General features: G+C 41.8%; 1 protein-coding gene across 1 annotated transcript in view; it reads right to left on the bottom strand.

Annotated features, from left to right (window-relative positions):
- HABP4 (hyaluronan binding protein 4) overlaps positions 1 to 11,282 on the bottom strand; it is a 42,153-nt gene extending 30,871 nt beyond the window's left edge. The window contains exons 1-4 of the mRNA XM_081237181.1: positions 10,812 to 11,282; positions 6,165 to 6,327; positions 425 to 586; positions 154 to 222 (exon numbers count right to left, since the gene is read on the bottom strand). Of these exons, the coding sequence (XP_081093307.1) occupies positions 154 to 222; positions 425 to 586; positions 6,165 to 6,327; positions 10,812 to 11,172 (755 nt within the window). The 5' untranslated portion in view covers positions 11,173 to 11,282. The remainder of the gene's footprint in view (positions 1 to 153; positions 223 to 424; positions 587 to 6,164; positions 6,328 to 10,811) is intronic.
- Positions 11,283 to 11,971: the final 689 nt, after the last annotated feature.

Raw genomic sequence — 11,971 nt, forward strand, 5'->3', positions numbered from 1 at the left:
ACAAAATGAACAAAACAATCGCTACGTAAAGCACACAACTATAAAGACATGGCAAGCATAACATAGAGGACATAATTTTCAAGACAGGCAAATAAAGATCCAGATATTTCCACTTAATTGTAGGTTCACAGAAGGTACACATTTGCACCATACCTGGTATCTTTACCTGATCCCCAGGTGCGAACTCCATATCCACCCATGTTGTCTTCAGTTCTGATTGCTCTAGAAAAAGAAAGAATATTCCCTTAAACTGGAAGCTGGTGTCCAGTCAATCTCCAAATCAGAAAAGCTGATTATAAAAACTGTCCCAGGATCAGCTCCCTTAGGAATAACTGCATACTAATATAAAGTCAACTAAATATTAACACACAACAGATTCACACCAAGATCTTAAAGGGAAAATAGCATTTACAATGAAACTTACATTTTATCATTCCCACTGTATCTCTCAAATTCTCGTTTCCCTCTCTGGTCAAAACCGTCAAAAGCTCTGTTCCCAGGACCACCTCTGCCTCTGCTTCGCATGCCCCCTCTTGGGCATCCACGTCCTCTCAGTGGTCTTTCTCGATCAAACCTGTCAACCGGTCTTGGAAGAGATGAGTATAATAAAAAGCGGTGAATTGGATTAAAGAGCTAAGGCTTTTTTTGATTAAAAAAAAATTCTAGAAGGACATTATGGCTACAGTATATTGGAAAGAATCGTGTATCTTGAATAAAAAAAATAATAGTTAAATTTACTGAGCACATACTATCTCTAACACTGTTCTGAGCCCTTCACGTACAGTCATTTAATTACAACTAGTGCCCACAGATGAGGAAGATAGCTGAAGATGACGTCTTTGTTGTTAAATCCAATAGCAACTTTTGTCTCTAGGTCATCTGACCCTTATGCATCATTTGACACTACCAACCACTAATTTTCCTCTGCCCTTTCTGGCTTCTCTTTCCCTGCTCATCCTTATAAAATGATTTTTGAAATAGGTAATACCCAAACATTCACAAGGTACTCCTCTTGCTTCTTGGCCACACAATTCCACCTCTCAGAGGCAGACACTGCAGAGTCACATATAGGGAAAGGTTCTACACCTTGCCTTTTTCATGGAACATGTCTTGGATATCCCATCTTCTGGATACCTACCCATTTGTCCTTAAGAGCACCAACATTTCTGACTCCCTACCTCCTGTACACATCGTCCTCGTCCCTGTGCTAATGCTACATGGCCCCTTCATGTGACCCTGTGTCTCTCATTTGGGGGTCTCTCTGATTTCAGGCCACAAAGCCAGTTACTTCCTGGACATCCCCCTATGTTACCCCATGGCCCTGAAGATACATGACCAACACTGACCCCTTGCTCCTACTACAGTCCCTAACTCACAACATGGAAGTGTCCAAGCCAAGAATCTACCTTTTCTCACTCTTTCCCTGCCACACCCACTGGATCCAGGGCCTGACCGCCCACTTCTCCTCACATCCATTCTCTGCTAACATCTGGTCACTGTCACTTTTTATGAGGACTTGTCTCTCCTCCACCAGACTCAAAGCTTCTGCAGGAAGGGCCTCATCTTTTTCATTGTTAAATCCTAGTTTAATAAGAAATTATATTTTTTAATTTGTCAAGGCTTTTAAAAACATTTAAAGCAACAGATTACTTATTGAAATCTAGTGACATTAGTGGCTCAAACACCAGAACTAGAGGTGTGTTCCAGTCTGCTGAAACAGGCTTAAAATGTTACATTAAAAAGCTACTATACAGGGCTTCCCTGGTGGCACAGTGGTTGGGAGTCCACCTGCCGATGCAGGGGACGCAGGTTCGTGCCCCCATCCGGGAAGATCTCACATGCCGCGGAGTGGCTGGGCCCGTGAGCCATGGCCGCTGAGCCTGCGTGTCCGGAGCCTGCTCTCCACAACAGGAGAGGTCACAAGAGTGAGAGGCCCGCGAACAGCAAAAAAAAAAAAAAAAAAAAAAAAAAGCTACTATACAATCACCAATAAAAAGATACAAAAATCACAATTCTCTTTACTCAAAAAGATAAAGAAATACAGAAGCGCCAGTCATTAACTTTATGCCAGTGTCTTTCAAGAAACATCATCCTAAATCAGTTCTCCAAGCTGGCTTTTCTGTCTCCCACCTCCCCGGACCAAAACCAAAATTTTAAATAGAGACTGTTATAGAATCTGATTCCACATTACAGTAAATATCTAAAGCAGAGTTCTAAAACAATGACAAATGAAAAGTAACAGTAAGTTCTTAACCAGGAAGTTGGACAGGGCCATAAAAGAAGTCTACCTAAAAACTGAGAAGAAATGAAGCATAAAACTCTGTATGGAAAATAATGCCAATAGTCAAAATCGGGTCTAAATTTACATGAAATCTAGATCAGATACTGATAAAATAACAAATTCATTAATAATATAATAGTAACTGAAAATGACCCTAAAAATAACCCTGTGTGTTCTAGTCTATTTTAATCCCTTAAATCATTTCTTTATCCCACAGGTTTACCCCACCCCCAATTAAATATATGCTCAATTGCTTCTTTATAATCCCCTTCTTATAAAATATATTATTTTTTAATAGATCTTTATTGGAGTATAATTGCTTCACAATACTGTGTTAGTTTCTGTTGTACAACAAAGTGAATCAGCCATATGTATACATATGGCCCCGTATCCCCTCCCGCTTGGGCCTGCCTCCCACCCTCCCTATCCCACCCCTCTAGGTCATCACAAAGCACCGAGCTGATCTCCCTGTGCAATGCTGCTGCTTCCCACTAGTTAACTATTTTACATTCGGTCGTGTACATATGTCGATGCTACTCTCACTTCGCCCAGCTTCCCCCTCCCACGCCATGTCCTCAAGTCTGTTCTCTATGTCTATATCTTTATTCCTGCCCTGCAACTAGGTTTGTCAGTACCATTTTTTTTTTTAGATTCCATATATATGTGTTAGAATATGGTATTTGTTTTTCTCTTTCTGACTTACTTCACTCTGTATGACAGACTCTAGGTCCATCCACCTCACTACAAATAACTCAATTTCGTTTCTTTGTATGGCTGAGTAATATTCCATTTATATGTGTGCCATATCTTTATCCATTCATCTGTCGAAGGTTGCCTCTATGTCCTGGCTGTTGTAAATAGTGCTGCAATGAACACTGTGGTACGTCTCCTTTTTTTTTTTTTTTGCGGTACGTGGGCCTCTCACTGTTGTGGTCTCTCCCGTTGCGGAGCACAGGCTCCAGATGCACAGGCTCAGTGGCCATGGCTCACGGGCCCAGCCGCTCCGCGGCATATGGGATCTTCCCGGACCGGGGCACGAACCCATGTCCCCTGCATTGGCAGGCGGACTCTCAACCACTGCGCCACCAGGGAAGCCCCATGTCTCTTTTTGAATTATGGTTTTCTCAGGGTATATGCCGAGTAGTGGGATTGCTGGGTCATACGGTAGTTCTATTTTTAGTTTTTTAAGGATCCTCCATACTGTTTTCCATAGTGGTGGTATCAATTTACATTCCCGCCAACAGTGAAGGAGGGTTCCCTTTTCACCACACCTTTTGCAGTATTTATTGTTTCTAGATTTTTTGATAATAGCCATTCTGACCACATGAGGTGATACTTCATTGTAGTTTTGATCTGCATTTCTCTAGTAATTAGTTATGTTGAGCATCTTTTCATGTGCCTCTTGGCCATCTGTATGTCTTCCTTGATGAAATGTCTATTTAGGTCTTCCGGCCATTTTTTAATTGGATTGTTTGTTTTTTTGATATTGAGCTCCATGAGCTGTCTGTATATTTTGGAGATTAATCCTTTGTTGTTTCATTTGCAAATATTTTCTCCCATTCTGAGGGTTGTCTTTTCATCTTGTTTATGGTTTCCTTGGCTGTGCAAAAGCTTTGAAGTTTAACTAAGTCCCATTTGTTTATTTTTGTTTTTATTTCCATTACTCTAGGAGGTGGGTCAAAAAAGATCTTGCTGTGGTTTATGTCAAAGAGTGTTTTTCCTCTGTTTTCCTTGCTGTGGTTTATGTCAAAGAGTGTTTTTCCTCTGTTTTCCTCTAAGAGTTTTATAGCGTCTAGTCTTACATTTAGGTCTTTAATCCATTTGGAGTTTATTTTTGTGTATGGTGTTAGGTAGTGTTCTAATTTCATTCTTTTAACATGTAGCTTACCCTCTTTTTTAACAGGTTGGTGAACATTAAGAATTTGAGCAGGCAAACTCAAATTCTGGGCTGTTCTACAAAATAACTGGTCCATACTCTCTTAAAAAAGGTCAAATCCATAAATAAAAGACTAAAGAGCTGTTTTATTTTATTATTATTATTATTTTTATTGTATTTTACTTTTGCGATATGCGGACTTCTCACTGCTGTGGCCTCTCCCATTGCGGAGCACAGGCTCCGGATGCGCAGGCTCAGCGGCCATGGCTCATGGGCCCAGCCGCCCCGCGGCATGTGGGATCTTCCCTGACCGGGGCACAAACCCGTGTCCCCTGCATTGGCAGGCGGACTCTCAACCACTGCGCCACCAGGGAAGCCCTAAAGAGCTGTTTTAAATTAAAGAAGACTAAATGCAATGCACATTCCTGGACTGGATCCTGAACCAAAATTGTTTTTCTTCTGCTAGAAGGATACTATTAGGACAATTGGTGCAATTTGAGTAGTCTGTAGATTACATAATTTAGAGAATTAGATAATAGTATTTTATCAATGTTAATGAGTTTGATAATTGTACCATGTTTTTAGGAAATATATTTAAAGTATTTAGGGATAAAGAGACATTCCTGCACCTTACTCTCAAATGCCAAGGAAAAAAGAGGTGTGTGTGTGTGTGTGTGTGTGTGAGAGAGAGAGAGAGAGAGAGAGAGAGTGAGAGAGAGAGAGAGAGAGAGAGGAGAAAGAGAAGGAGAGAGTGAGGGAGGGGTATGATAAAGCAAATATGGTAAAATGTTATTGGAGAATCTGGATGAGGGTATATGAGAATTCCTTATATAATTCTTAAAACTTCCTGTATCCAAAATAGGCATCCCTTAATAGGCAGTTTTCTTCATGGTAACATATAAAGACTTATCCTTTTTAAAAAAACTCATAATTTTGCTACTAAAAAAGCTGGAAACATGAGTTATAATTTCCGTATTTCTACAGAATAAATCCCTGCAGTGAAGGAAAAAAATACACAAATGCTTCCCAAAATAAGCACCTCTGATCCAGAAGGCTTTCTGTAAGCAAGCAGACTGCGACTGTTACATAGCAAATTTGAACTAATCACCCAAAAAAGCAGAATCAAGCCTTTCTCTAGCCCTCATCCTCTAACATGGTGGCAGATATACCATCTCTGTTTTGAATGTGTAGTGGAATAGGTAGTCAAGAAGTTGAAAGACTTTGGGAATAACGGCTCCCTTGACATTAAACTGTACACTATTCTAGTCTCTTTTAGCCTTTTTAACTTTCTTTTCCTTTAAATGTGATTCACAAGTTATTTTGTTTTAATCTAAACCCAGTGCTATGCAGGTTTAATAATTAAAAACTTGAGGCAGCAAGCATCCATCTTGTTAGTGCCAAGCATAAGACACTAAGAACTGCTTCCTGTGTATAGGTGGGCATGATAGCCCACATGCTGCCACATTACTCAGAAGGGTGTCAGGCTGCACCAGCCTGAGATCATCTCCCAGGTCAGAGCACTTTCTAGAGAAGGCATGGGAGCCTTAAACTGGTGTCACATATTTTATCAGTTTTTTTGTCCAATATCATCATGATAACCTATTGACCTGACATGGGGCTAGGAATTTGTTTAAATTCATTAGTAGCCCAAATTAGTACTGCTAAATCAAGAACATAATTATATCTCTGGCCTAAATTTCAAAAGAAAATTTAATCAGTTTAGCATACTCCTAGATAGTTATAAGAATGCTTTTCATAGTTACCAATAAGTAATCCATTTTTCATTGTGTAATGATTTCCTAAACCAAGACTTAAGGCCATCTATGAGATAAATGGAAGGTGCTTCGCGTGTTACCTAAGGTAGTATGATTTGGTACTGAAATTTGGTACTGAAATTGGCAAAATATTCCCAGGACTGGCACCACAAAAAGGTTGCAAAGGCTAGTAGTCCTCTGAAAATCCTTCTGGTTCCCCCCAACCCTTCAGGCCGAGGTCTGCAGTACTTACTTTTCATCTGTAAACTTCTCAGGTGTAAAGTCTGCCTGCCTCTCCGTCTCATAGGGTCGATATTCCCTGTAGGATCTCCGCTCTGCTCTATCAAGCGTCACCTCCGTCCCCCGGCTCTCATTCCATCCTTGCTGCTCCCCTCTTCTGGAAGTTCGTTTCTGGCCTGACAGGGAGAAATCAAAGGGGAGAGCTAGAACACAAGGTCTGCAGCAGCATGTTATTACAGGTACTTTAAAATTTTACTTTTCTAGAAATCAATGTCATAGGAAAATTTGGGAAGTTTGGAAAAGTTCAGAGAAGAAAAAAGGTTGCTGATACTACTACTGCCCAGAGTCTTTTAATAAAACTTTGACATTACCATTGAATCCCTTATGTCCTAGAAAGTATGATAAGATAAACTATACCAACTAACTTACAGATATTTTACAATGACTCTGTGATAGCAACTGAGATATATTATCAACTACATTTCACAAGAGCAGCTTCATCAAAACATGGTAGCTAAGTTCCTTCCAGAAAATTAAAAGATAAATACCCTGTATTTCAGAACATATTTTTAGAATCCCATCTATAGTTTATCATTCATTGGCTAATAAAGTTTTCATTTTTAAATAGCTTGTACCATTGTATCTTTCTCATTTGAAAACAGATTTTCCTGCTCTTTGATGGGATTTATACATTTATGATCACACTTCTCAAATATGAGGCCAAGCTGGTATTTGCCAACTCATGCAAGGGCTGGCCAGCACTTGAAGGGGCATCTCCCGTCCATGGAGAGGCCAGCACTGAGGAGCCTTCTCTGTTCTCTTTTTACTCCTCTCGGTTTTGACGCTTTAAAAATTTTCAGCAGGGTCTATGTCTTAAGGCAACTAACATTTGGTGAATATATTGTGAAGAACTTTGTTACTTCTTAAATTATCTTCCAAAATGTGTTTATCTTTTCTTTGTATACATTTAATAGGTCTCCATCTCAAACATTATGTACAATTTTCATTTTAGTAGAAAATTTTAGATTTTTCTTGGTATGTCACCCTCCACATTTATTGTATGGCTATAAAAATATTAAATGTACTTGAATTAATGGGTATTTTTTTAAACTACTGGGTTCCTCTTCTACTTAGGCAGATACTTGTGACTCTTAAGAAATATGTTTACATGTATTCTCCTATTTTCCCACTTAATATTTTCTATCTAATATTTATAAACTAGGCACATGTAAATATTAACATAGTTCCAATACATTACTAATATCATTTTAAAGCAAAAATCATGTCGTGACACCACTAACACAAAACTGTGCAATTTATTACTTGTTAGCTAACAAAGTATTTTTTTGAAATGTGAAATATTGCACAACAGATCTAAGTTCAATCTTAAGTTAATGTCCCATAACCTAGGAAATGCTTAAGTCTGATTTGCTTCCTGAAGCCACAGTCTGAGCTTGTGACATGTTTAGGATATAAGAAAGATGTTATCATAAACAGAGCATTATGCTTTTATTGCAGAAACAGAGACTGACACTGGTGCCCAATTGCCCAGGAGTATGCAATGCCAGATCCGAGCACACACACGTTATTAAGAGAGATCAAATTTGGAAGAGGCATTTAATATGTAAGGTAGAAAATGTTATTGTGAAAGTTAACTATCTAACAAGTTGAAAACTATAATAGACCATGACATAACAGCAAGAACATCAACAGTAACAATACTTTTCAATACTTTTCCCTCAATGTAAAAAGTTATTTTAATAGTTTCAAATTTCCTATTCATAACCTGTAATTAAAAAAAAAACTAAATATCTCCACTCAACTACAGAATTACTTAGCTTATTCCCACCTTCTTTCTGCTTTCAAGGTTATTTTTAAAATTGTATCAATTAAATTTGGAATTCATCATTCAAAATTTTAAATGACATTTGCTGCATACTTTATACTAAAGCTTCTTCCAAAGCTTCTGTGTATAAGTTGAAAACCATTAAATATAACTGGCAACTTAGTAGAATAATTATCAATACCCTGCAAACATTTCCTTTTCCTCCCAAAATCCAAAAAACAAATATAATACGGGTCCAGTTTTTCCCACAATTTACTACTAAGGGATCAAGAATGCAACTGAACCTAGTTTTACTGTGCTAGATCAGCGGCTCCAAGTGGATATGCAAACACTGAATTTTACTAGCCCTTTCCAATAAAAGGCTGGCATATGCAGTCTCATCACTGATGTAACCCCAAGCCCACATGAAAGGACAGAATACAATAAAATTTACAGTGAGATTTCCCCCAAATAAATTTGAGCTTTGACTCAGAGATTAGTTCTGAAAGGCCAGGAAAAGCAAAGCTGAAACAGCCTCTGAAGACTTCAAGAACGACTTTTTTTGAGCAAGGCTCATCCAAGGGTCTACGTATATTGTGAAATAGTGAAGGCCATTAAAACCCTATTTCTATGGGAAAATCTTATGATTTCCACATCCTTTTGAGATTAATGTTTCCGTTATATGTCAAACTTGTTTTGACTTTGATTCTTGTCTACACTAAGCATTCATTTATAATATTCTAACTAAATTAAAATTTTTGAGTGTTAGAAAAGTACAGTCCATATCAATTAGGGCTACAAAACCTTGAGAGAGTAGCTCTCTAACACCCATTACAGATAAATTTAGCACAGTAACTACATAAACGGAAATTAATGAGCTGTTTGCTCCTGAAATAACATACTTGAAAAAGAACTAGAATTATAAAATTTCCATTTTAACTACAAAACTAACTAAATTCTTTAATATAGATCTCAAAAGCCAGATCACTTGGATCATAAACAATTGACAGAAAAAAAGTTATAAATGTACTAGACTACAGTGCTAAGTTTATTAGTTTAGCAAGTTATAACTGTACTAGATCATAACGCTAAATGCAGGTTGCAACCCAGTTTATATCATGTAAATTTAGAAAAAAAGAAGTAGCTCTGTGCATTTATGTATGTAAATGCAAGGTGTTAAAAGTAAGAAAAATACAGGATTTTCACTATACTTCATACACTTTTGAATTGTTTAAAATTTTTATAACAAAAATGCACATTTTTAATAGTAAAAAGGTTAAAAAGCAATACATTGACATAGAAAACTAAATTCAGTTTCACACTAAAGTACATATTTTCACTTGTTAAAAAACAAAGCTTAGCCTTTCCCAATTCTATTATTACTATATTTATCTAAATTTAAAAGAAAAGATAGAACATAATGCAAAATGTACAAAATATCTCAAGTCTCACTCACTGTTTAAATAGGCTTATAACTGTACTGGCCTACCAAGGAGTCTTGGGATATCCAATAGCATTTAAAATAATTTTCAATATTTTTATTATAGTGACTTAATTTTCTGATTTTCAAGAGATAATGCTGGATTGAACTTTCCACAGATAAAGGTAAACATTACCTAGTTGCAGGAGTCAAAGCCCCAACACTCAAATCAGGTGTTATTCTCTCAGGGCTGGGCTGCACAATTTTTATCAAGCAAGGACCAAGCCAGTAAAGCCAAGTTGAATACACTGCCAAACATTGGCTGGAGTGGTCAAATTATACATCTTAACATTTTTTACGGAAACCTTAGGATCACTGTCTTATCTTTGAAAAACAGGAAACACAGGTGGAAACTTGGAGGCTTTGCCACTGATGCAGTTCAGGTGAGAAACGACTCTTAAGCACCCTCCGTCCCTAGATGCGGACAGTAGTACAACAAGCTTTGCACTTGCCGTTCTGGCTAAGCAGGGAGTGGGGAACTTTGAATATTCTTGTTGAAAAGGTTAATTTAAAACGCTTTTCTTAAAGCAAATTGAGTTAATGACAAGTTACACAACCCATCAATGCTGCCTGCTATATTGAACACCCGTGCGGGATGACTGCTGGAAGCTCCGTAAGGCGGATGGATGGGTGAAGGCACCAGAGCTTGGAAGGCGCCGGGGACCCCGCGTCCACCCCCGCCGCATTCTGCTCGCGGCCCTGACGTCACAGCCCGCCCCCGAGGTCACCCAGGACTTCCCTCCATCACAGATGCCCCAGCCCCTCACCCCGGCGATCCTTCACACACCCCGGGCTCCCGCCGCCATCCCCAGGGTCCGGGTGCACCCTCCTCCATTCTCCCTAAAAGGCGCTCCCCTCCCTCCTTCCCACCACAATACTTTTTGCCCCCCGACGCGAATCTTGCAGAGGTTGGGCTGGAGGATGGAGAAGGTCCCTGCTAGTTCTAGATCTGAGAGCCCCGGGTCAGCGACCTCAGTGTTCGCCCCCACACACCAACCCAGAAATCTCTCTCAACTTTGCCCAACTTGTAAAGGCTGTTTCAGCGTTCTGAAACCCCCCACTCCAAGCCTGCACTCTCCTTCGCCCCCAGAAGGGACTGGGAAAGGCCAGAAGGGGCGTGACACCCCACGCCCCGTCCTCTTTTCCCACCCTCCTCGGCCACAGGGACCCTCAACTCCAGCCAACTCTTCCCAGAGCCCCCTCCCCTTTCTGGAACAGATTCCAGTGATCCCAGTCCCGTAGTAGGAGGTCGTGGGGCTGCTGAGGAGAGGTGACCTCCATGACCCCATTCTCCTTCCCCTCCCGCCAACCGCGCCCACCCTGGGGCATCTAGGTGCCGGGCGGAGCGCGCGTACCAGGCGGCTGAGGGCCGCCCCCTGGGCTGTCTGGCTGCTGCGCGCCGGGGGCCGGGAGGCTCTTGCGCTCCTTCTGAGACTCCCTCCGGCCGCCGCCCGCGCCGGGTCTGTGGCCCGAGGCCCCAGCCGGGCTCCTGCCGACGCGGTTGCCGGCCCCAGCCGCCGCCCCCGCCGCTTCGTCGCGCCGCTTGCGCTGCAGCTGCTGCTGGCGTCGGCGCTCGGCCTCGCGCAGGATGTCGAACGGGTCTGACTCGTCGTCTAGCAGCTGGTGGAAGCGGTTGGCCACGACGCAGCCGAAACTCTCCTGCATCGCGGCGCCTGCAGCGGCCGCGGCCACAGGACTCCCCAGAGCGCCCTTCATGCCGCCGCGGCCACTGCGGGCCCGCCGCAGGCAGTTCACGCGAGCGAGTCTCAGCGAAGCCGGCAGCGAGGACCCATCCTACCCGCAGCTACCGCCCTCCCGCCCCAGCCCAGTCCCATCCCTACCAGCGCCCGCCCCCGCGCCGCCGCCGCCGCCCGTCCAGCCCCTTCCCGCCAGCCAATCAGCGCACGCGGACTCGGCCTCTTTCCTAGCCACCACGCCTGGAAACCCAATCAGCGACCGGCTGCTGTCACGTCATGCGACCTCTATGCCCCTCCCCACGATTCAGCAGGGAGGGGCTGGACCCAAGGGGCGGAGCTACTGGGAGGAGCAAGGAGCCTTGCGGTCCAGGCTGCTGGACCATGCAGGTGGGTCACGGCCATAATTTATGTTCTCTCTGGGACTGGGCCCACATTCATCATTGGCCATACTTCTTTGAAGTTTATACATTGATTGAGCCATTCAACAACTGTATAGTGTACACTTATTATGTGCCTGGCGTTATGTTGTAGGAGTCACTAGCTCTCTGTTTTAGTAAATCTTACAGCCTATAGGCAGAAAAGTGCCCTGAAGAAAAGGCACAGACTTCTCTATGATCCTATAGCAGAGGGACTTGACCTAATTAGGAAGTTTGGAGAGGCTTTCCCAGGGAATGACGGTTAAGCTGAGATCTGAAGGATGACAAGGGCCATGAGTAACGGCAAGTGCACAAGTCTTGAGTTGGGGTGGAGCACAGCCCATTCAAGCTCAAGGAAATGGATTGCTAAGAGTTGGAGGAAGGCCTTATTTTGGTCTTTAT

The sequence above is a fragment of the Mesoplodon bidens genome (genome assembly GCF_964165515.1).
Source record: "Mesoplodon bidens genome assembly, chromosome: 6".
Lineage (NCBI taxonomy): Eukaryota > Metazoa > Chordata > Mammalia > Artiodactyla > Ziphiidae > Mesoplodon > Mesoplodon bidens.